This window comes from Pocillopora verrucosa, chromosome 1 (genome assembly GCF_036669915.1).
Source record: "Pocillopora verrucosa isolate sample1 chromosome 1, ASM3666991v2, whole genome shotgun sequence".
Classification (NCBI taxonomy): Eukaryota; Metazoa; Cnidaria; class Anthozoa; order Scleractinia; family Pocilloporidae; genus Pocillopora; species Pocillopora verrucosa.
Window position 1 is genome coordinate 25,175,640 of NC_089312.1, and position 25,151 is coordinate 25,200,790.

At 38.7% G+C, this 25,151-nt stretch overlaps 3 protein-coding genes across 9 annotated transcripts in view; all 3 read left to right on the forward strand.

Moving 5' to 3' along the window:
* Positions 1 to 25,151, forward strand: part of LOC131796464 (vascular endothelial growth factor receptor 1) — a 53,366-nt gene that overhangs the window by 6,862 nt on the left and 21,353 nt on the right. For 2 of the 7 annotated variants that reach the window (XM_066168628.1, XM_059114054.2), the window contains exons 2-5: positions 23,269 to 23,421; positions 23,565 to 23,885; positions 24,160 to 24,501; positions 24,953 to 25,113. The exons of 1 other annotated variant lie outside the window; for it this stretch is intronic. In XM_066168628.1, coding sequence (XP_066024725.1) covers positions 23,295 to 23,421; positions 23,565 to 23,885; positions 24,160 to 24,501; positions 24,953 to 25,086 — 924 coding nt within the window. In that variant the 5' untranslated portion in view covers positions 23,269 to 23,294 and the 3' untranslated portion in view covers positions 25,087 to 25,113. Of the gene's footprint in view, positions 1 to 22; positions 666 to 23,268; positions 23,422 to 23,564; positions 23,886 to 24,159; positions 24,502 to 24,952; positions 25,114 to 25,151 lie in introns of those variants that run through there. 4 more of the 7 variants (XM_059114053.2, XM_059114055.2, XM_066168637.1 and 1 more) reach the window with 3 other exon arrangements.
* On the forward strand, positions 4,427 to 7,595 carry LOC136277040 (leucine-rich repeat and immunoglobulin-like domain-containing nogo receptor-interacting protein 2). Its single transcript, XM_066158664.1, has 5 exons — positions 4,427 to 4,568; positions 4,759 to 5,079; positions 5,348 to 5,688; positions 6,153 to 6,313; positions 7,011 to 7,595. The coding sequence occupies exons 3-5, from the start codon at positions 5,466 to 5,468 to the stop codon at positions 7,071 to 7,073; spliced, it is 447 nt and encodes a 148-aa protein (XP_066014761.1). The 5' UTR covers positions 4,427 to 4,568; positions 4,759 to 5,079; positions 5,348 to 5,465; the 3' UTR covers positions 7,074 to 7,595.
* Positions 12,162 to 14,964, forward strand: LOC136283439 (vascular endothelial growth factor receptor 1-like). Its single transcript, XM_066172341.1, has 4 exons — positions 12,162 to 12,537; positions 12,808 to 13,149; positions 13,614 to 13,774; positions 14,472 to 14,964. The coding sequence occupies exons 1-4, from the start codon at positions 12,162 to 12,164 to the stop codon at positions 14,523 to 14,525; spliced, it is 933 nt and encodes a 310-aa protein (XP_066028438.1). The 3' UTR covers positions 14,526 to 14,964.

A 25,151-nucleotide genomic window follows, 5' to 3' on the forward strand; every position in this document is an offset into this window, starting at 1 on the left:
ATGCTTTTCCATTTGTTGGCAGATCTCTTTCCATACAGCAAACGACTGTAAGGAACGAATTTCAATTGTTCAAGTAGCGTCAAATTTCTCTCTCTTCTATGGATCGGATTCAGAACGTTCAGTTTTTTACTATCAATTTTACTGTCAATTCTTGATCGAAAAATACGATCAATTCTTGATCAAAAAAGACTTACTACTTGCATTTGCGTTATTGTAAATCATCGATTTTTCTTTAGTTCCAAGAGAAAATTTATTGCAATTTTTTTAAATTTTTAACTCTGCCCATAGGTTGACTAAATGATGAATCCTTCGCGGTGTTTTCAAAGTCGCCTCTTTTCATGACCATACTTGATAGACGCGGTTAAATTATTCTTTTGCTGATGGGAAAGAAACAGTCCAGAACCTAAGGATATCCAAGAGTTAGCGATGTTAGTGATACACAGGGCATTAGAGAATAAGATGCTATCAGATAACTGAAAATTAAATTTCTAGTGTTAGAAATTGTAAATGTTTAAATAATAGAATTTTTTAGCAAGATATAAATATTGTCAAGTAGCTACGAGTAGAATCAATTAAAATTGATCTCTTGTTAATCTTTGTAATTAGGGCCAGAGTACAAGTGAACCATAAGCAACTAAGCTGCAATTAAAAGTGGTGTTTGTGGATTTTCTAGCAACTGTAATTAAAGTAATTAGTCCTAAGCTGTAATTCTTGTCTTTTAGCATTTTCGCAAATATCGTCATTCTTAGGTATTTAAAAAATCTCCCCACTCCCCATCTGTATCACTTTCGTAATGGTCCTTCTCTTATCACTCGTGAGCATACCTCATTTCCCGAGAGCTGGCGTTAACTGCCTTCCGTCAGTTGTCTTCGATCCAAATCATCTCACTCAGCTCTCGCGACAGTTGCATCTAATCTCGTGTCTCAACTTAAATTGACTGGTAAGATGCCTTCTCTGTCTCGCCATCCTGAGAGATTACAGAAAAGACTCAAGCTTCGCCAGAGATTCACCATGACAGAGCGCAAAGCACGATACAAGAAAACCTGTCGGTGCCGTTTTTCGTATCAAACAAAAAACATAAAATAACTTCTAATTACGGTGAAGCATCTGATGATTTTGTCAACACCATTGATTACTGTCGACTACTACCCCGACTAATACTTACATGAAACTCCAAAAGCAATGATGTGGAAAAAAGACCTAAGTTAGCAACCAACCAACTCCATTTAGCACACCGTCGTTCAGCATTCAGTGTTGTTGAGGGGCCTTCTGACGTGAGATAATGTTAGCACACGAAAAAATAACCTCCTCTATTTGCTTATTTTCCCATCCTCTTTTTCAACCTTTTTTCCCCCTTTCTATCTTGTCCCTCTTTCCCAGGTCTTCTCGCGTTTTCTTTTTAGACAGAGAGAGCAAGCAAAACGAGAATAACTCCGGATACCTTTTATCAATCATTATACTACCTAAGTAAAAGCTGTCAAAAAGAGCTTGAAAAAGGGATTAGGGCACCAGACCATATTTGGTCAAATTTAAGATGGCGGCTGATTCAGACAGCCAAAAAAGGAAGCGGCTGGTGGCAGGAGCACGCTGTCGAGAACGATTTCTTTATAATTAATGATTAATGTTATGAATTTTCACACAATGTAACGAAATACTAGAATGATCGTAACGCGAATAGGAAGATTTCGTGACATGATATTTCACAACGTTGTAAACAAAGTTCAACACTGATTTGCATGCGTACAGTGAACTAAATAAGGGAAAGAAACGTGTTATTGTGAAATTGCAACTAAAATAGGGTATATTACAGTACTTTGGGATTGGGAATTTACTGAACTCGTGATTGTGGGAAAATTACTTTATTTCGCAACTAGAACTGTAAAACGAAGAAGCACTGAATTGTAAGGGTAGATTGGTATTAGATCGTTAGAGTGTTAGTATGTTCAGATTGTCAGGAGTGATGGAAGAAAATAAACGTGTTTAGAAAACAAAGAAGTATACAGTCCTCTTGATTCCGCGACACACGCTATAAAAACTCCGAGCTGCCACAGAAAGATGAGCCACTAAGTCAGCCGAAACACCACATTAGGGAACAGCTTGCAGGAGAGTTTGGACGAGTTGATACGGGTAAATTATTGTTATTTGGTCGGCTACAACAAGAAAATGCTTCCAAGGGTAGTTTTTCAGAAGTGCTGGTTGAGAAGTCACATTTCGCCTAAGTATTTAACTTGATTTTCCAATTCACTCGATTTGAGTTTAGAGACCGGCTTAGTTTCAGGGAAATGTCAATGAAGGGGTTATTTAAATATCGTCACCGAATCGTTAAAATAATATTATACACTTTCTCTGGTATTACGTTTCAGTTGTAACCTATTTAGAAACTTCGAGAAGTTTCCTCCTTATTAAATTTGTTTCAAGCTATTTACAAGGGTCAAGGTTAACTTAGAGGACAACGTTATAGGTTTTTAAAAATATTTTACATACCAAAGTTCTTACTTTGCCTCTGCCAGCTAAAACAAATATGACGGTGGCCGAATGTTCAGATGCTAAACCCATTCACATTTTAAACAGAAATCTTATCGGTCTTATTATGAAATTTGAAATAGAAAAGAAAAAACTAAAATTTGTCAATTTGTGTTTGTAAGCTTTGGTTTACCTTATGCCACCAGCTAAAACAAAGTCTGCGGTGGATAAAAAGAACTAACATGGTGTTTTCTTTAATAATATGAGTAGCAATGACGTTTTATCTTCACTCGGCCGAACCACGTTATCGATAGATTATGAATTCAAAGAATTTTTAATTCGACCATTATCCCTAGAGGGAGCCGTTAAAATCGTCTTAGCCTGTCCGGGAATGCATACGATTCAGCTAATTTTGACCATTGACAACATTTAGGACCGCTTTTAATTCAGAGAAAAGACATCCAACTTAAAAAGACACCAAAAAAATAGGGAGCGATTGGCGGCCATCAAGGACGAAGTCGCTACAAGTCATAGCCATTCGGGCTGCTAAGTTGCGAGGCGATAAACCTGACGAACACGGGTTGAAAGTAAGCCAGTCTTCAACTGACAAGTGAGCACCTAACAATGAACCATTCGAAAATTACAATGGACGTTTTCCTAGGTTTACTGATTTCGATCAGTATTAATATTTCAAGCCTTACCACCCATCTCGACAACAGGCAAAAGCGTTGCAAAGTTCGTTTTAAAAGACATCTGCCTTAACTTAATATCCTGGCATTTCTCCGAAATGGATCATTTCCATACGTATGCCTTTCATGAGAACATCCTCTCTTGACTTCTTTGTGAATTCCGATGCCTTCAACGTCCATCATTACGTCAACAACCTTACTAGAGACAGAGAACTCCATATTTACTAAACAGAGCTCTAACTACACGGTACAAGGAAACTTCGCTTTCGTCCGTACGAACTCGCAGGCAGATTGATGCACTTACATTCTTCAAATGCATCAGACTTACGTCCCAGCTTACTTATGAAAGCATTGTTAATTTCGAAATAGAAATGTGGATAATTTTTTGTCGGGCTCCAGTTCACTGATTACGCTAAATCTAGCACTAACGATATAACGATTGACGTTTTCTACTTATCACCATGTTATCACAAACGATTGGCGGCGTTTAACATTTTTTTATATCAAAACACACAATAGCTGTATTTCAAAACGATGTGACGTTTTCTTTGAGTTTTGGCATTTGACTCCAACTGGTCTCCCATGGGAGGACGCCGCTAATTGTTTTTTCCAAACAATTAGCGGCGTTTAACATTTTTTTATCTCAAAACACACAATAGCTGTATTTCAAAACGATGTGACTAAATGCCTGGCTGTCAGAAATTTTCACAGAATTTCCGCCGTTAAGGTTCTTCCAAAAGTTCTTGAAAATATCAGATGTTGGTTTAGAAATGTCAAGCGATTCCAAATATTGATTTGGCTTTTTGGTGGACAATTCTCTTCTTCTCTTCTTTGGGCATACTTTAATATCACTCGGTTGTTAACACTTAAAGGTTCTTTCAAACTTCCTACGAATATCAGATGTTTGTTTAGATATATCAAGCAATTCCAAAAATTAATGTGGCTTTTCAGTAGTCTAACCAAATAGACCAAATATTTTCCCATCCGCCTCGCCTAAACTCAGCCAATTTTATCACATATATTGCACTTTTGGTTTTTTTATCATGTCTTCTTGCACATTTAATCTTGCAAGGACCAACACAAGCTCGTGCGACTTCTACCAGCTCTGCTCGCACCATTGCATACGGCCCTTGTACCAAGATATTTGTTATAATTGTAATCTTCTAAAACAAAAGTACGTGCAGGGCCGCACATTAAGAAGACACCCAGTATGAAAACTGGAGTTACAAGGAGTTCTTTCCTTTTCTCCTTTCTTTTGAACCAGAAACAAAACTATTCGACAGCATATCATGATGGTTAACACATTCTAGAGAGGAGACACAACAAAGGTTATCCTGCTACAAGTTCTTGTTGCCAATTCTCTACTGCACTTCTCGTCAGTCACGGGCGATGCTGCAACATGTAACACCAAATCTGGTAAGTATTACTATTACCCAGGTCTTTTTCATTTGTGACTATAATCAACAGTGACAGTTTTATTTTTTTAATTGTTGCAACTTCATCCAAGAAGGGAATTTTTCGCACTGAATTCTATGTCCCGCCAACTTGCTAATGATAAGCCAGGTTTTTACAAATTTGTGGCTCATAAACTTCTTTCCTTGTCCAGTTATACCTGAAGTTAAAATCTTTTCAAGTCCGCCAAACCCCACGCAACCTATCGGAGCAGCCATTAATCTGACCTGTGAAGCGCGACCAAGGGATGAAGACGTGCTTCTTCCCAGGAGAAGGGTCAAGTATATTCAGTGATATGATCCCCATGGGAGACCAGTTGGAGTCAAATGCCAAAACTCAAGACTAGCAAAGAAACTGAAATGTCTGTTAATTCTTAAGAATCTGATCGTAGAAAACTTCGGGAACTACACTTGTGAAGCAGAAAATGACTATGCTGGATACTGCAGAAGAAAATCCATTGAAATTCTCCCTAAAGGTAAGAATCAGATTATTCCTAACACAAATAAATTTGGGCAGGGTAAATTTTTATTATCGTAGTTATTTCTTTTCGCTATCTCCATCAAAGGCTGTTGCAATAAAATAGCAAAGGTGGGTACGAAAATCAGCAATAGTGTAGGAGAAAAACAGGATATTTTTGCAAATTCCATTTATTCAAGCTTTTCAAGATTATTCCCTTCCCCCACCCCCCTCACCCCACAGTTTCCACTTACTTGCCATAGTACTATTGATTGGTTATTTTGCAGAAAACTTAAGTCCACCTGAGACAACAAAGGCACCCCATCTTCTATTTCCTAAGGTGGTTAAAACCCAAAGAACCAAAGCGCTTTCATTGGCACCAATGTAACTTTTAACTGTACTGCCATGGGTCTTCCAACGCCAGCCATCTCATGGATGAAGAACAACAATTCATATGCAGTAACATCCAATGTGAGAGCCAGGGTTGTTTCAGATAACAAAAATAATCACAGTCAGCTGATAATAACGGATGTGAAGAGAGAAGATAATGGCAAATATCAGTGCGTTGCAAGCAACAGTGCTGGTGGTAGGACATCGTCAGCGGCTTTCTTGTACATAAAAGAGTTAGGTAAGACTCCCTTACATTGTTGGAAATTTTAGCCTTATTCAGTTGACTTTGGCCAATAAACATTGCAAAGAAATGTTTTACTTCTCACTCCTTCCCTCTGTTTAGTCCAACCCAAGGGTAAAATTTATTCTGCTTCACGGGCCCTAATAAATTGGTGACGCACTGCCCTGCATATGAGGATGTTGAGGCACTGAGCGCGAGTGATTTAATGACAACGAGCGCGGGCGAGAACTTACGGGTGTCGGCCCTCGCGTGCACGTGTAACTTGCCTTCTCTTTACCAGCGTACTAAGTAGGCTGTATGTATGGTAGTAGTTCATACTCATAGTGAGCCTACTGAAGAAACGGAAACTGGATGATCTTTGCACAAAGTTGTCAGAAAGTACCGGTTAGTCTTTCGGTTTAATTAATCCTCTGAAATACTTTCACCACAGTAAGCATGTCTTGTTGTCACTTCCCTTTTAGAATCCAAAATAAACCAAGAGTCAGAAAAGGAAAAATGCTCAACCTCCCCCCACATTAGTTTCTCCACTTTATCTTACGCTATAATTGCTACCTTCGTCGGTACCTTCATTGGTGGAATATGTGTGGGGTTTTGGTTCAGAACTATCAGACGCCGTGGAAAGGTAAGTTTTAATGTATAAATATCTCTTTAATTTCTCCAAATCAAGAGGCCATCTTTTTTGACAAATCGTTGTACACCTTACCTTCCCACTATGCCTTCTCCCTTCCCCCCTCCCCCCTCCCCCCCTTCACCGTGCCACCCTTATTGTCAAATAGAATGTAGAATCACTGTATCTTTTGTAGGAACCAACAAACGCAATTCTTTAAGATTAGGAATAGAAATTACGTTCCCAAAGCTTTCTCTCTCGGCACCCTTTTATCGGAACGACAGGTGCTGACCGCTTAAAAAGGGAATGTGAACTCGGGGAATCATGTAATCCCCTGGTTATGGTCAAACCTTACCCTCCTTCTTAATAGTAAATGCACTAACTAAGCTCTCGATCATCCTTCTACTCCTTCAAGAAAACCCTGAGAAACTCACAGAGGAGTTCAAACGATGTTCTTCACTTCAGGAAGTTAAGTTGCGTCCAAATCATCCTCCTCCTGTAAGGGAGCCGCGGAGTCCGCTCAGTGATTCTAAGCGTTTTTGTTTTCGACAAGGTTTTAAAATATGCAAAAGCAGCCTATGATTGAGCTAACACTATATAATAGATTCTCAATTTTATGAGAGGTCCTTCTACCTACATTCTCAATATTGAATAAGTCTTTCTTTCTATACTCTCAATAATGAATACTCTATGCTTTTCCATTTGTTGGCAGATCACTTTCCATCCTACAAACGACTGTGAGCAGGGAAAGAACGAGTTTAAACAGATCGAGTAGCGTCAAATTTCTCTCTCGTCTTTGAATCGTATGCAGAATCCTAGTGCTAATCTGTTTCCGTTAGTTTGCAGTCTGTGCACATGAATACACTAATACCCAGGTCTTTTTCTAGTTCCCGTAGGAGCTGTAGCGTATCAAAGAGTGCCAGGACCGTTTTCTTTTGATCGAAAAAGACCAACTGCTGGCATTTGCCTTACTGTAAATCATCGATTTTTCCGCGGTTCCGAGAGAAAATTTACTTCAATTTAAACTCTGCCCATAATTTGACGAAATGATGGATCCTTCGTGTTTTGAGATTTGCCTCTTTTCATGATCATACCCGATAGACGAGGTTAATTTATTCATCTGCTGGTTAGAACGAAACAATCCAGAACATAAGGATAACCAAGAGTTAGCGATGTTAGTGATACACAGGACATAAGAGAAAAAGATGCTATCAGATAATTGATAATTAAATTTCTAGTGTTAGAAATTGTAATATTTAAAATAATAGAATATTTTTAGCAAAATATAAATATTGTAAAGTAGCTACAAGTAGAATCAATTAAAATTGATCCTTTATTAGTTTTTGGAAGTAGTGCTAGATTACAAGCGAACCATAAGCAACTAAGCTGCAATCAAAAGTGGTGTTTGTGGATCGTGCTCCCTGTAATGCCAGCCAGTGCCTTCAGTCTACCGTTTTTCGTGCCAAACGAAAAAAACATGATGATTTTGTCAGCATCATCAACTGCTGTCGACCGCTGCCCCATATAAAGCTTATATGAAACTCCGAAAGCGATGATGTGGGAAAAAGAGATACGTTAGCAACCAACCAACTCTATTTGTAAAGTGGATTTGAATTAGCACACGGTCGTTCAGTATTCAGTGTTGTTGAGGGGCCTTCTGACGCGAGATAATCTTAGCAAACGAAAAAAATAACCTCCTCTATTTGCTTATCTTCCAACCTCTTTTTCTACCTTTTTTCCTCCTTTTCCTCTTGTCCTTTTTTCCCAGGTCTTCTCGCGTTGTTGTCATGGTGAATCCTTGTCATGGTGAGAGAGCAAGCAAAACCAGAGTAACTCTGGGTACCTTTTACCAATCATTTTACTACCTATGTAAAAGCTGTCAAAAAGAGCTGAAAAAGAGATTAGGGCACCAGACCATATATGGTCAAATTCAAGATGGCGTCTGATTCAGACAGCCAAAACAAAGTGCTCTGTGAGCAAACTTGTGAATTGACAGATGACTTACATGATTTTTTGGATTATGGTTAACGTTATCTGGTTTATGGAATTTTGTGGTTGATTGTCATATTTATAGTAGAGTACGAGCAGTAGTTCAGTGTTCGCTAATGTAGCAAAGAAACAAAGTAAAGTTGGGATAAGAAGGCATTACAATTGAAATGATCATGCTATGACATTTGACAAGGGTGGATGATGTCATGTGTTTTAAACATATATCATTTTTGTTTCTGCTTCAAAAGAAAAGGTTGGAAATAAATGTGGGTGAAAAGTGAAATTTACTGTCTATTCCCTCTGTCCCTCAAATGAGACAAACGGGAACGGGTTTTGAGTGATATAACTAAGCCCAGACTGCCACCGTCATTTTGGATTTCCGCCTGGGTAGATTTTGGTCACGTGCTAGGCAACGTATAATCAAAAACAAGATAGAATTTCATTTCAGGCCTATTTATCAATTGGTAGAGTATAACTTTCGCAATTTAGTACGTAGTATTTATTTTGAATCTTCAAATTGTCTTGAAACTTAAAAGAAAATTGTTCTTTAAAAATTCCCTGAAAATCGGTAGCCAAAATTATTTGTCTTGGTGTTACTTGATTTTCTCGTTAACCTGTAATTTGGTCAGTCGCCGGCACCTTCTGCTGCTTCACGCAGAAAAAACACACGATACGAAATGTAATGATCGATTTTGTCCCCAATCTCACGCCATAACAGAAAAAGCTTTTGAACACCTGTAGACTCCGAGCGCTTCGGAGTACGTCATATGTTTAATGAATCTTCGGATTGTTTTCGAGTTCAAGGACTGTAAATTACAATTTTATGAAAAACAAGGTTGTTTTCTTATTTCAGTGTGAATCCTCGCACGCCTGCCAGTCGCTAGCGCCCCTTGTTGAAACTAAAACGAAAAAAAAAAATTCTTTTAAGATTATCATTGGCTTCTTTTTCACCTCACCACTGTTCTTAGCAACAAAGGTCGCCACTTCGTTTGTTTATTACCAGCCAAAACTATCACATGCACTCAAAAGCCTAAAGTCGAAAAAAAGTTTAAAGGAATCGACCAATCGAGCGAGCGAGCGAGTGCCATTCTCCACATCATATCTACAACTCGCTCTTGCGCATGCGCGCAATTCACGAGTTAAAAAGCAAGCGGCTGGAAGGAGCACACTATAAAAACTCCGAGCTGCCACAGGAAGATGAGCTACTAACTCAGCCGAAACACCACATTGGGGAACAGCTTGCAGGAGAGTTTGGACGAGTTGATACGGGTAAATTATTGTTATTTGGTCGGCTACAACAAGAAAATGCTTTCAAGGGTAGTTTTTCAGAGGTGCTGGTTGAGAAGTCACGTTTCGCCTTAGTATTTAACTTGATTTTCCAATTCACTCGATTTGAGTTTAGAGACCGGCTTAGTTTCAGGGAAATGTCAATGAAGGGGTTATTTAAATATCGTCACCAAATTGTTAAAAGAATTTTATACACTTTCTCTGGTTTTACGTTTCAGTTGTAACCTATTTAGAAACTTCGAGAAGTTTCTTCCTTATTAAATTTGTTTCAAGCTATTTACAAGGGTCAAGGTTAACTTAGAGGACAACGTTATAGGTTTTTAAAAATATTTTACATGCCAAAGTTCTTACTTTGCCTCTGCCAGCTAAAATAAATATGACGGTGGCCGAGTGTTCAGCTGCTAAACGCATCCACATTTTAAACAGAAATGTTATCGGTCTTATTATGAAATTTGAACGGAAAGAAAAAACTAAAATTTGTCAATTTGTGTTTGTATGCTTTGTTTTACCGCCTTTCCAAACAAAGTCTGCGGTGGATAGAAAGAACTTACATGGTATTTTCTTTAATTATATGAGTAGCAATGACGTTTTATCTTCACTCGGCCGAACCACGTTATCGATAGATTATGAATTCAAAGAATTTTTAATTCGATCACCATTCCTTGAGGGAGCCGTTAAAATCGTCTTAGCCTGTCCGGGAATGCATACGATTCAGCTAATTTTGACCATTGACAACATTTAGGACCGGTTTTAATTCAGAGAAAAGGCATCCGACTTAAAAAAGACACCAAAACAATAGGGAGCGATTGGCGGCCATCAAGGACGAAGTCGCTACAAGTCATATCCATTCGGGTTGCTAAATTGCGAGGCGATAAACCTGACGAACACGGGTTGAAAGTAAGCCAGTCTTCAACTAACTAGTGAGCACCTAACAATGAACCATTCGAAAATTACAGTGGACGTTTTCCTAGGTTTACTGATTTCGATCTGTTTTAATATTTCAAGCCTTACCAACCATCTCGACAGTAAGCAAAAGCGTAGCAAAGTTCGTTTTAAAAGACATCTACCTTAGCTTAATATCCTGGCATTTCTCCGAGATGGATCATTTCCATACGTATGCCTTTCATGAGAACATCCTCTCTTGACCTCTTAGTGAATTCCATTGCCTTCCACGTCCATCATTACGTCAACAACCTTACTATAAGACAGAGAACTCCATATTTACTAAACAGAGCTCTAACTACACTGTACAGGGAAACCTCGCTTCCGTCTGTACGAACTCGAGGGCAGATTGATGCCCTTACATTCTTCAAATGCATCAGACTTACGTCCCAACTTACTTATGAGAGCATTGTTAATTTCGAAATAGAAATGTGGATAATTTTTTTGTCGAGCTCCAGTTCACTGATTACGCTAAATCTAGCACTAAAGATATAACGATTGACGTTTTTCTAAATCTAGCACTGACGATATAATGATTGACGTTTTCTACTTATCACAAACGATTGGCGGCGTTTAACATTTTTTGATATCAAAACACACAATAGCTGTATTTCAAAACGATGTGACGTTTTCTTTGAGTTTTGGCATTTGAAACCAACTGGTCTCCCATGGGAGGACGCCGCTAATTGTTTTTTCCAAACAATTAGCGGCGTTTAACATTTTTTTATCTCAAAACACACAATAGCTGTATTTCAAAACGATGTGACTAAATGCCTGGCTGTCAGAAATTTTCACAGAATTTCCGCCGTTAAGGTTCTTCCAAAAGTTCTTGAAAATATAAGATGTTGGTTTAGAAATGTCAAGCGATTCCTAATATTGATTTGGCTTTTTGGTGGACAATTCTCTTCTTCTCTTCTTTGGGCATACTTTAATATCGCTCGGTTGTCGACACTCAAAGGTTCTTTCAAACTTCCTACGAATATCAGATGTTTGTTTAGATATATGAAGCAATTTCAAAAATTAATGTGGCTTTTCAGTAGTCTAACCAAATAGACCAAATATTTTCCCATCCGCCTCGCCTAAACTCAGCCAATTTTATCACATATATTGCACTTTTGGTTTTTTTATCATGTCTTCTTGCACATTTAATCTTGCAAGGACCAACACAAGCTCGTGCGACTTCTACCAGCTCTGCTCGGACCATTGCATACGGCCCTTGTACCAAGATATTTGTTATAAAGGTAATCTTCTAAAATAAAAGTACGTGCAGGGCCGCACATTAAGAAGACACCCAGTATGAAAACTGGAGTTACAAGTTCTTTCCTTTCTTTACAAGTTTTTTCCTTCTTTTGAACCAGAAACAAAACTATTCGACAGCATATCATGATGGTTAACACATTCTGGAGAGGAGACACAACAAAGGTTATCCTGCTACAAGTTCTTGTTGTCAATTCTCTACTGCACTTCTCGTCAGTCACGGGCGATGCTGCAACATGTAACACCAAATCTGGTAAGTATTACTATTACCCAGGTCTTTTTCATTTATGAACATAACCAACAGTGACAGTTTTATTTTTTTAATTGTTGACACTTCATCCAAGAAGGGAATTTTTCACACTGAATTCTATGTTCCGCCAACTTGCTAATGATAAGCCAGGTTTTTACAAATTTGTGGCTCATAAACTTCTTTCCTTGTCCAGTCATACCTGAAGTTAAAATCTTTTCAAGTCCGCCAAACCCCACGCAACCTATCGGAGCAGCCATTAATCTGACCTGTGAAGCGCGACCAAGGGATGAAGACGTGCTTTTTCCCAGGAGAAGGGTCAAGTATATTCAGTGGTATGATCCCCATGGGAGACCAGTTGGAGTCAAATGCCAAAACTCAAGACTAGCAAAGAAACTGAAATGTCTGTTAATTCTTAAGAATCTGATCGTAGAAAACTTCGGGAACTACACTTGTGAAGCAGAAAATGACTTTGCTGGATACTGCAGAAGAAAATCCATTGAAATTCTCCCTAAAGGTAAGAATCAGATTATTCCTAACACAAATAAATTTGGGCAGGTTAAAAATTTTTATTATCGTAGTTATTTCTTTTCGCTATCTCCATCAAAGGCTGTTGCAATAAAATAGCAAAGGTGGGTACGGAAATCAGCAATAGTGTAGGTGAAAAAAAGGATATTTTTGCAAATTCCATTTATTCAAGCTTTTCAAGATTATTCCCTTCCCCCACTCCCCTCACCCCACAGTTTCCACTTACTTGCCATAGTACTATTGATTGGTTATTTTGCAGAAAACTTAAGTCCACCTGAGACAACAAAGGCACCCCATCTTCTATTCCCTGGGGTGGTTGAAAACCCAAAGAACCAAAGTACTTTCATTGGCTCCAATGTAACTTTTAACTGTACTGCCATGGGTCTTCCAACGCCAGCCATCTCATGGATGAAGAACAACAATTCATATGCAGTAACATCCAATGTGAGAGCCAGGGTTGTTTCAGATAAAAAAAATAATCACAGTCAGCTGATAATAACGGAAGTGAAGATAGAAGATAATGGCAAATATCAGTGCGTTGCAACCAACAGTGCTGGTGAGAGGACATCGTCAGCGGCTTTCTTGTACATAAAAGAGTTAGGTAAGACTCCCTTACATTGTTGGAAATTTTAGCCTTATTCAGTTGACTTTGGCCAATAAACATTGCAAAGAAATGTTTTACTTCTCACTCCTTCCCTCTGTTTAGTCCAACCCAAGGGTAAAATTTATTCTGCTTCACGGGCCCTAATAAATTGGTGACGCATTACCCTGCATATGAGGATGTTGAGGCACTGAGCGCGAGTGATTTAATGACAACGAGCGCGGGCGAGAACTTACGGGTGTCGGCCCTAGCGTGCACGTGTAACTTGCCTTCTCTTTACCAGCGTACTAAGTAGGCTGTATGTATGGTAGTAGTTCATACTCATAGTGAGCCTACTGAAGAAACGGAAACTGGATGATCTTTGCACAAAGTTGTCAGAAAGTACCGGTTAGTCTTTCGGTTTAATTAATCCTCTGAAATACTTTCACCACAGTAAGCATGTCCTGTTGTCACTTCCCTTTTAGAATCCAAAATAAACCAAGAGTCAGAAAAGGAAAAATGCTCAACCTCCCCCCACATTAGTTTCTCCACTTTATCTTACGCTATAATTGCTACCTTCGTCGGTACCTTCATTGGTGGAATATGTGTGGGGTTTTGGTTCAGAACTATCAGACGCCGTGGAAAGGTAAGTTTTAATGTATAAATATCTCTTTAATTTCTCCAAATCAAGAGGCCATCTTTTTTGACAAATCGTTGTACACCCTACCTTCCCACTATGCCTTCTCCCTTCCCCCCTCCCCCCCCCCCCTTCACCGTGATACCCTTATTGTCAAATAGAATGTAGAATCACTGTATCTTTTGTAGGAACCAACAAACGCAATTCGTTAAGATTAGGAATAGAAATTACGTTCCCAAAGCTTTCTCTCTCGGCACCCTTTTATCGGAACGACATGTGCTGACCGCTTAAAAAGGGAATGTGAACTCGGGGAATCATGTAATCCCCTGTTTATGGTCAAACCTTACCCTCCTTCTTAATAGTAAATGCACTAACTAAGCTATCGATCATCCTTCTACTCCTTCAAGAAAACCCTGAGAAACTCACAGAGGAGTTCAAACGATGTTCTTCACTTTAGGAAGTTAAGTTTCGTCCAAATCATCCTCCTCCTGTAAGGGAGCCGCGGAGTCCGCTCAGTGATTCTAAGCGTTTTTGTTTTCGACAAGGTTTTAAAATATGCAAAAGCAGCCTATGATTGAGCTAACACTATATAATAGATTCTCACTTTTATGAGAGAGGTCCTTCTACCTACATTCTCAATATTGAATAAGTCTTTCTTTCTATACTCTCAATAATGAATACTCTATGCTTTTCCATTTGTTGGCAGATCACTTTCCATCCTACAAACGACTGTGAGCAGGGAAAGAACGAATTTAAATAGATTGAGTAGCGTCAAATTTCTCTCTCGTCTTGGAATCGTATGCAGAATCCTAGTGCTAATCTGTTTCCGTTAGTTTGCTGTCTGTGCACATGAATACACTAATACCCAGGTCTTTTTCTAGTTCCCGTAGGAGCCGTAGCGTATCAAAAAAGTGCCAGGACCGTTTTCTTTTGATCGAAAAAGACCTACTGCTGGCATTTGCCTTACTGTAAATCATCGATTTTTCCGTGGTTCCGAGAGAAAATTTACTGCAATTTAAACTCTGCCCATAATTTGACGAAATGATGGATCCTTCGTGTTTTGAGATTTGCCTCTTTTCATGATCATACCCGATAGACGAGGTTAATTTATTCATGTGCTGGTTAGAAAGAAACAATCCAGAACATAAGGATAACCAAGAGTTAGCGATGTTAGTGATACACAGGACATAAGAGAAAAAGATGCTATCAGATAATTGATAATTAAATTTCTAGTGTTAGAAATTGTAATATTTAAAATAATAGAATATTTTTAGCAATATATAAATATTGTAAAGTAGCTACAAGTAGAATCAATTAAAATTGATCCCTTATTAGTTTTTGGAAGTAGTGCTAGAGTACAAGCGAACCATAAGCAACTAAGCTGCAATCAAAAGTGGTGTTTGTGGATCTTCCTTTCCTTGTATCAATTGTTTAATTACAAGTTCGTCTTACCTTGATAGCGTTGATCAGGGATCGTGCTCCCTGTAATGCCAGCCAGTGCCTTCAGTCTACCGTTTTTCGTGCCAAACGAAAAAACATAAGATGACTTCTAATTACAGTAGAGCAGCTGATGATTTTGTCAGCATCATCGACTACTGTCGACCGCTACCCCATATAAAGCTTACATAAAAATCCGGCAGCGATGATGTGGGAAAAAAACCTAAGTTAGCAACCAACCAACTCCATTTGTAGGATGGATTTGAATTAGCACACGGTCGTTCAGCATTCAGTGTTGTTGAGGGGCCTTCTGACGCGAGATAATCTTAGCACACGAAAAAAATAACCTCCTCTATTTGCTTATCTTCCAATCTCCTTTTCTTCTTTTTTTCCTCCTTTCCCTCTTGTCCTTCTTTCCCAGGTCTTCTCGCGTTGTTGTCATGGTGAATCGTTGTCATGGTGAATCTCTGTCATGGTGAGATGGCAAGTAAAACCAGAGTAACTCCGGGTACCTTTTACCAATCATTTTACTACCTAAGTATAAGCTGTCAAAAAGAGCTTGAAGAAGGGATTAGGGCACCAGATCATATATGGTCAAATTCAAGACGGCGGCTGATTCAGACAGCCAAAACAAAGTGCTCTGTGAGCAAACTCGTGAATTGACAGATGACTTACATGATTTTTTGGATTATGTTTAATGTTATCTGGTTTATGGAATTTTGTGGTTGATTGTCATATTTATATTAGAGTACGAGCAGTAGTTCAGTGTTCGCTAATGTAGCAAAGAAACAAAGTAAGGTTGGGATAAGAAGGCATTACAATTGAAATGATCCTGCTATGACATTTGACAAGGGTGGATGATGTCATGTGTTTTAAACATATATCATTTTTGTTTCTGCTTCAAAAGAAAAGGTTGGAAATAAATGTGGGTGAAAAGTGAAATTTACTGTCTATTCCCTCTGTCCCTCAAATGAGACAAACGGGAACGGGTTTTTAGTGATATAACAAAGCCCAGACTGCCACCGTCATTTTGGATTTCCGCTTGGGTAGATTTTGGTCACGGGCTAGGCAACGTATAATCGAAAACAAGATAGAATTTCATTTCAGGCCTATTAATCAATTTGTAGTGTTTAAGAGAGTGTCTCTGTAAGAGCGGTCCGGTCGATTTTGGTTGAGACACGGATTTTGCTCGTTACTTGTGTGTTGTAAGACATTCATGTACCTATACTAAAACAACAATCAGTTTGATCGGATCTCTTTATTTTTTCAGAGTTTTACGGAAATTAAATTTCACTGGAGAAAAGGCTTGTCGTGACACTTTTCAAGACTTTAATTTCATACAACTTTGGAGAACAATTCACAAAAAACTAAGGAACTCAGAAAAAAACAAATACCACAGCCATGAATATTAACTTTATCTTATCTATCGAGGCGACTTTCGTAAACATCACGTTTCAATCAAGGAAACAAGAAGACTTGAATGAAACCTTATCGGTTCGCCCAAATCACACACGCCAAAACCGATCAGATTTAAGGTAAATTTTTGAAAAAGTGAGGCGTTCTTAACTGATCCAACTAACATAGCTAGGAAGTAGGTGCCATAGAAAAGGTAACTACGGAAAAAAACTTTGCGGCCCGACCTTTACGAGAACTTTATAACTCCGTGAACTTACCTAATTTTCGGTAATTTCCAAGTTTGGCCGCCATTTTAAGGGACTTGTCAACATGAAGCGTAACCGATATATATCAAGCAGGTAGATCTAAAATCGTCAAAAATACATACGAAAGCAATTCAAATGAACTTTACTTTCAATTCAAGCGGCAAAATTTGAAATTGTTCGTTAAACTTACCATCCCCATGCGACCATTTCTTCCAACAATTCAAACACTACAACTAGTGTTCGAATTCCCCTCGTCGATTCCACCGTAAAAAATAACCTGTGCCACCCAAGCTTCGACTCGAATGTGAAGTACAAATCAAATAACATAACTGCTTCATCTTCGCGGCAATATCACGCTGGTATTTTGACATTCGGATCGACAAGAACGGTGATCAGGTAGCGATCGCCATATTTACTTCATAAACGTGATCGCTGACCAGCCGCTGAATGAAAACAGTACGGTTCAGTGGTGAGGGCGGGGTGAGGAGTGGGTGCGGGCAGATTATCAGAAGATTTTTGGGAACATTCGAACATATGCATTAAAGTATCATGATAAACATTAGGACTGTCAGTCTTAATGTGAAGGCATGCTTCGTGTTGCAAACAACTTTTGTTTTACTTAGTATTCCTTTTTTCTTTCAAATACATTTCGTTCCAAATAGGACTGGCATCAATTCATAGATTTACAAACAAATCTTTACCACGTAAATAAATGTGTTTAGATAATCGAGATAACAATTGAACCTCTTGTATCGCACCAGAAATAACGTGTCGTTTCTTCGCCCAACTCTGAGAGCGTGGAGCGGCAGAGACGCGAGACACGACTCTCGCGTGGAGCGGCTTCTCCATGCTCACAGGATACGCGTGACCTCACTATCTTTAAGAAAAATAAGAGACTGCTCGAAGTCTGTATTCTGTTCAACCATTTCATAAGAGTGACGCGAGTCTTTCAATTGAGTGAGAAGGTCACAAACCCATTCTTTACCTCACGAGCGTAGCCACTGACCACAATAGGCTTCTCCTTTGACGCGGAAATTGAAATCGTATCGAGTATACAAAGTTATAGTGAGTTCCTTACAAGTACAGGAAGAAGTAGTTCGTTAGCGAGACGTTCATTATGTCTCAGGACTGCTTTTTGAATGGCAAAGATGGAAAAAACTTTGGTTGATCGCGTGGCTTAAGTGGTTTGGTACGACTGTCTGAATGCAATGACGAAGTAAAACATCATTTGATAAGCTGCCACCTGTCTAAAGAGGTCTTAAGTGAAAATGAACTAATCTTGGCAAGGATTGGCCTATTTCACCTCGCTCAGGAGGATAAACAAAAAAAAAGTGGATTTGCCATAGGTATCGCCACACTTTGGGGAAGTTTTGGAGAAGTCCAAAGGTAACATGTCAGTATCCTGATCATGATGGTGTCAGGAAGCGTATCCAAGGCAGAGATGTAATTACCTTGCATATGTCTCAGAACATTCATGATAGTGAGTCTTGGCTGAGACAAGAAAAATCAGAGAAGAATCTTCGGTCCCCAGAAACGCCACTATTAAACACGAGACAACTAAGGTAATTGAATTAAGGGGTATTTGTTTTATTGAAAACTATCGTTCAGGTTATAAGATAGGCGAATAACTCTCCCCACCGATTTTTTCTTACATTCTGTTAATCAAAAGTTTCAATAATTATGAAGGCTTTCTTGTTGATCGTCTTAATAGTAACAGTTTCCAGGATCCAAGGGGAGCAAAAGAGAGAACAATTTTCTGTGTAGTTAGGTAAGGCGACATGCCAGCTTTATACTTCCTCCGGCGTGATAACGATAATGATGACAACAATGGGTAAAAAGCATCGTCCGCTATTGATGACGATTATCATAGTTATAAACAAATCTCAGTTCTAGTCCTGAAAAAAATCTCAGGGGGTCCTTTGAACCATCCACTTCATCTCGCCAGAGGTCAAAGTTGCCTACACTCATTCTAAGGTTCGTGCGATTTTACGACGAATTTTCAATTCCGGTGTGTTGCACGCGCGACTTTTGATAGGAAAAACCTGCACGCGCTACAACTTAAAAGAACGTGTCAGTGGAATGAATCAAATCTCTATCATTTTGCATACATTCTTGGCAAAAATTACTTAGTACAAACATTCTAAGTATATGGGGCATAAATAAAAGGTTCTGGTGGAAAATACACCTTATTTTATACCACAGATGACAGGCAAAAAGGTTATATGGGTACCCCGGTTAAAAATATATTGCTAACTCTACTATTTAATACCAGCTCTAATTTAAAGGAGAAAGTTATGAAAATAAAATAAAAGTTGTCTGTACCCCGAAGCATGCCTTCATTGTTTAGACTGAAGTCCTAAAGCTTTTTAAGCATGTATTCGAATATCTTATGACGATAAGCCTGCCACCCACCCCACCCCGCGCTATACTGTTTTCACTCAGCGGCTGGTCAGCGATCACGTTTAGGAGGTAAACACACCCATCGATTCCTGATCACCGTGCTTGTCGATCGGAAAATCAAAATACCAGCGTGATATTGCCGCAAAGATTAAGCAGTTGTGTTATTTGATTCGTACTTCACATTCGAGTCGAAGCTTTGGTGGCACAGGTTATTTCTTACGGTGGAATCGACGAGGGGAATTCGAACACTAGTCGTAGTGTTTGCATTGTTGGAAGAAATGATCGCATGGGGATGGTAAGTTTAACGAACAATTTCAAATTTTGCCGCTTGAATTGAAAGTAAAGTTCATTTGAATTGCTTTCGTATGTATTTTTGACGATTTTAGATCTACCTGCTTCATTTATATCGGTTACGCTTCATGTTGACAAGTCCCTCAAAATGGCGGCCGAACTTGGAAATTACCGAAAATTAGGTAAGTTCACGGAGTTATAAAGTTCTCGTAAAGGTCGGGCCGCAAAGTTTTTTTTCTGTAGTTACCTTTTCTATGACAACTATTTCCTAGCTATATTAGTTGGATCAGTTAAGAACGACTCACTTTTTCAAAAATTTACCTTGAATTTGATCGGTTTTGGCGTGTGTGATTTGGGCGAACCGATAAGGTGTCATTAGCATGCGCGCAATTCACGAGTTAAAAAGGAAGCAGCTGGAAGGAGCACACTATAAAAACTCCGAGCTGCCACAGGAAGATGAGCTACTAACTCAGCCGAAACACCACATTAGGGAACAGCTTGCAGGAGAGTTTGGACGAGCTGATACAGGTAAATTATTGTTATTTGGTCGACTACAACAAGAAAATGCTTTCAAGGGTAGTTTTTCAGAAGTGCTGGTTGAGAAGTCACGTTTCGCCTAAGTATTTAACTTGATTTTCCAATTCACTCGATTTGAGAAAATCGAAAATTACATTCGAAAATTACAGTGGACGTTTTCCTAGGTTTACTGATTTCGATCTGTTTTAATATTTCAAGCCTTGCCAACCATCTCGACAGTAAGCAAAAGCGTAGCAAAGTTCGTTTTAAAAGACATCTGCCTTAGCTTAATATCCTGGCATTTCTCCGAAATGGATCATTTCCATACGTATGCCTTTCATGAGAACATCTTCTCTTGACTTCCTAGTGAATTCCATTGCCTTCCACGTCCATCATTACGTCAACAACCTTACTATAAGACAGAGAACTCCATATTTACCAAACAGAGCTCTAACTACACTGTACGAGGAAACTTCGCTTCCGTCTGTACGAACTCGCGGGCAGATTGATGCCCTTACATTCTTTAAATGCATCAGACTTCCGTCCCAGCTTACTTATGAAAGCATTGTTCATTTCGAAATAGAAATGTGGATAATTTTTTTTTTGTCGGGCTCCAGTTCACTGATTACGCTAAATCTAGCACTAACGATATAACGTTTCATATCAAAACACACAATAGCTGTATTTCAAAACGATGTGATTAAATGCCTGGCTGTCAGAAATTTTCACAGAATTTCCGCCGAAAGGTTCTTCCAAAAGTTCTTGAGAATATCAGATATTGGTTTAGAAATGTCAAGCGATTCCAAATATTGATTTGGCTTTTGGAGGACAGTTCTCTTCTTCTCTTCTTTGGGCATACTTTAATATCGCTCGGTTGTCGACACTCAAAGTTCTTTCAAACTTCCTACGAATATCAGATGTTTGTTTTCATGCTTACATGAAACTCCCAAAGCGATGATGTAGAAAAAAGACCTAAGTTAGCAACCAACCAACTCCATTTGTAGGGTGGATTTGAATTAGCACACGGTCGTTCAACATTCAGTGTTGTTGAGGGGCCTTCTGACGCGAGATAATGTTAGCACACGAAAAAAAAAAACCTCCTCTATTTGCTTATCTTCCCATCCTTTTTCTATCTTTTTTCCCCTTCTCTTTCTTGTCCCTCCTTCTCAGGACTTCTCGCGTTTTCTTTTTAGAGAGAGAGAGCTGGCAAAACCAGAGTAACTCTGGGTACCATTTACCAATCATTTTATTACTTAAGTATGTAAAAGCTGTCAGAGAAAGCTTAAAAAAGGGATTAGGGCACCATACCATATTTGGTCAAATTTAAGATGGCGGCTGATTCAGACAGCTAAAAAAGGAAGCGGCTGGAAAGAGCACCCTATAAGAGAGTTTGGACGAGTTGATACAGGTAAATTATTGCTATTTGGTCGACTACAACAAGAAAATGCTTTCAAGGGTAGTTTTTCAGAAGTGCTGGTTGAGAAGTCACGTTTCGCCTAAGTATTTAACTTGATTTTCCAATTCACTCGATTTGAGTTTCGAGACCTTTAGTTTCAGGGAAATGTCAATGAAGGGGTTATTTAAATATCGTTACCGAATCGTTAAAAGAATTTTATACACTTTCTCTGGTATTACGTTTCAGTTGTAACTTATTTAGAAACTTCGAGAAGTTTCCTCCTTATTAAATTTGTTTCGGGCTATTTACAAGAGTAAAGGACAATTTAGAGGATAACGTTATAGGTTTTTAAATATATCTTACATTCCAAAGTTCTTACTTTGCCTCTGCCAGCTAAAATAAATATGACGGTGGCCGAATGTTCAGCTGCTAAACGCATCCACATTTTAAACAGAAATGTTATCGGTCTTATTATGAAATTTGAAATAGAAAAGAAAAAACTAAAATTTGTCAATTTGTGTTTGTATGCTTTGGTTTACCGTATACCACCAGCTCAAACAAAGTCTGCGATGGATAAAAAGAACTAACAAGGTGTTTTCTTTAATAATACGAGTAGCAATGACGTTTTAAGTAAGCCAGTCTTCAACTGACAAGTGAGCACCTAACAATGAACCATTCGAAAATTACTGGGGCCGTTTTCCTAGGTTTACTGATTTCGATCTGTTTTAATATTTCAAGCCTTGATCTCGACAGTAAGCAAAAGCGTAGCAAAGTTCGTTTTAAAAGACATCTGCCTTAGCTTAATATCCTGGCATTTCTCCGAAATGGATCATTTCCACACGTATGCCTTTCATGAGAACATCCTCTCTTGACTTCTTTGCGAATTCCGATGCCTTCAACGTCCATCATTACGTCAACAACCTTACTATAAGACGGAGAACTCCATATTTACCAAACAGAGCTGTAACTAGTAGCTTCCGTCCGTACGAACTCGCGGGCAGATTGATGCACTTACATTCTTCAAATGCATCAGACTTACGTCCCAGCTTACTTATGAAAGCATTGTTAATTCGAGCTAGAAATGTGGATAATTTTTTTGTCGGGCTCCAGTTCACTGATTACCCTAAATCTAGCACTAACGATATATAAAAGATGGACGTTTTCTACTTATCCCAAACGATTGGCGGCGTTTAACATTTTTTCATATCAAAACACACAATAGCTGTATTTCAAAACGATGTGACTAAATGCCTGGCTGTCAGAAATTTTCACAGAATTTCCGCCGTTAAGGTTCTTCCAAAAGTTCTTGAAAATATCAGATGTTGGTTTAGAAATGTCAAGCGATTCCAAATATTGATTTGGCTTTTTGGTGGACAGTTCTCTTCTTCTCTTCTTTGGGCATACGCTTAAAGGTTCTTTCAAACTTCCTACGAATATCAGATGTTTGTTTAGATATGTCAAGCAATTCCAAAAATTAATGTGGCTTTTCAGTAGTCTAACCAAATAGACCAAATATTTTCATCCGCCTCGCCTAAACTCAGCCAATTTTATCACATATATTGCACTTTTGGTTTTTTTATCATGTCTTCCTGTACATTTAATCATGCAAGGACCAACACAAGCTCGTGCGACTTTTACCAGCTCTGCTCGCACCATTGCATACGGCCCTTGTACCAAGATATTTGTTATAAATGTAATCTTCTAAAATAAAAGTACGTGCAGGGCCGCACATTAAGAAGACACCCAGTATGAAAACTGGAGTTACAAGGAGTTCTTTCCTTTTTTCCTTTCTTTTGAACCAGAAACAAAAACTATTCGACAGCATATCATGATGGTTAACACATTCTGGAGAGGAGACACAACAAAGTTTATCCTGCTACAAGTTCTTGTTGCCAATTCTTTATTGCTCTTCTCATCAGTCACGGGCGATGCTGCAACATGTAACACCAAATCTGGTAAGTATAACTATTACCCAGGTCTTTTTCGTCTATGAATATAATCATCAGTGACAGTTTTATTTTTACAATTGTTGACACTTCAATCAATAGGGAACTAGCTAATGATAAGCCAGCTTTTTAAAAATTTCTGGCTTTTACAGTTATACCTGAAGTTAAAATCTTCTCAAGTCCGCCAAACCGCACGCAACCCATCGCAGCAGCCATTAATCTTACCTGTGAAGCGTGGCCCAAGCACAAAGACGGGTCTTATCCCAGGAGATGGATCAAGTATATCCAGTGGTATGATACCCATGGAAGACAAATTGGAGACAAATGCCTCAAACCACAACCAGTGAAGAATCTGAAATGTCCATTAATTCTCAAGAATCTGACCATAGAAAACTTCGGGAACTACACTTGTGAAGCAGAAAATGACTATGCTGGATACTGCACGAGAAAATCCGTTGAAATTCTTCATAAAGGTAACAATCAGATTATTCCCAACACAAATAAATTTGGGCACGGTAAATATTTATAATCGTAGTTACTTCTTTTCGTTATCTCCGTCAAAGGCTGTTTTAATAAAAATAGCAAAAGTGGTTACGGAAATCAGCAATAGTGTAGGTGAAAAACAGGATATTTCTGCAAATTCTGTTTATTTTAGCTTGATTATCTCCTTCCCCTTCCCTTACCAACCCCCCTCACCCCAAGGTTTTTACTTACTTGCCATAGTACTCTTGATTGGTTATTTTGCAGAAAACTTAAGTCCAATTGACACAACAAAGGCACCCCACCTTCTATTTCCTGAGGTGGTTGAAAACCCAAAGAACCAAAGCGTTTTCATTGGCTCCAATGTAACTTTTAACTGTACTGCCATGGGTCTTCCAACACCAGCCATCTCATGGATGAAGAACAACGACTCATATGCGGTAACATCCAATGTGAGAGCCAGGGTTGTTTCAGATAACAAAAATAAACACAGTCAGCTGATAATAACGGAAGTGAAGATAGAAGATAATGGCAAATATAAATGCGTTGCAAGCAACAGTGCTGGTGAGAAGACATCGTCAGCGGCTTTCTTGTACATAAAAGAGTTAGGTAAGACTCCTTACATTGTTGGAAATTTTAGCTTATTCAATTGACTCTAGCCAATAAACATTGCAAAGAAATGTTTCACTTCTCACTCCTTCTCTCTGTTTAGTCCAACCCAAGGCTAAAATTTATTCTGCTTCAGGGATCCTAATAAGTTTGTGACACGCTACTCTGCATAGGAAGATGTTGAGGCACTGAGCGCGAGTGATCCAATGACAACGAGCGCGTGTGAGAACTTACGGGTGTCGGCCCTCGCGTGCACATGTAACTTGCCTTCTCAGTAATTGAGAAGTATATATGGTAGTTGTTCATACTCATAGTGAGACCACCGAAGAAACGGAAACTGGATGATCTTTACACGAAGTTGTCAGAAAGTACAAGCTAGTCTATCGGTTTCATTAATCTTATGAAATATTTTAAACACAGTTTGAATATCGTGTTGTCACTTCCCTTTCAGATTCCAAAATGAACCAAGAAACAGGAAAGGAAAAATCTTCAACCTCTTCCCAAATAAGTTTCTTTACTTTATCTTACGCTATAATTGCCGCCTTCGCCGGTGTTTTCATCGGTGGAATATGTGTGGGGTTTTAATTCAGAACTACCAGACGTCGTCGAAAGGTACGCTTTAATTAATGTATAAATATCTCTTTAATTTC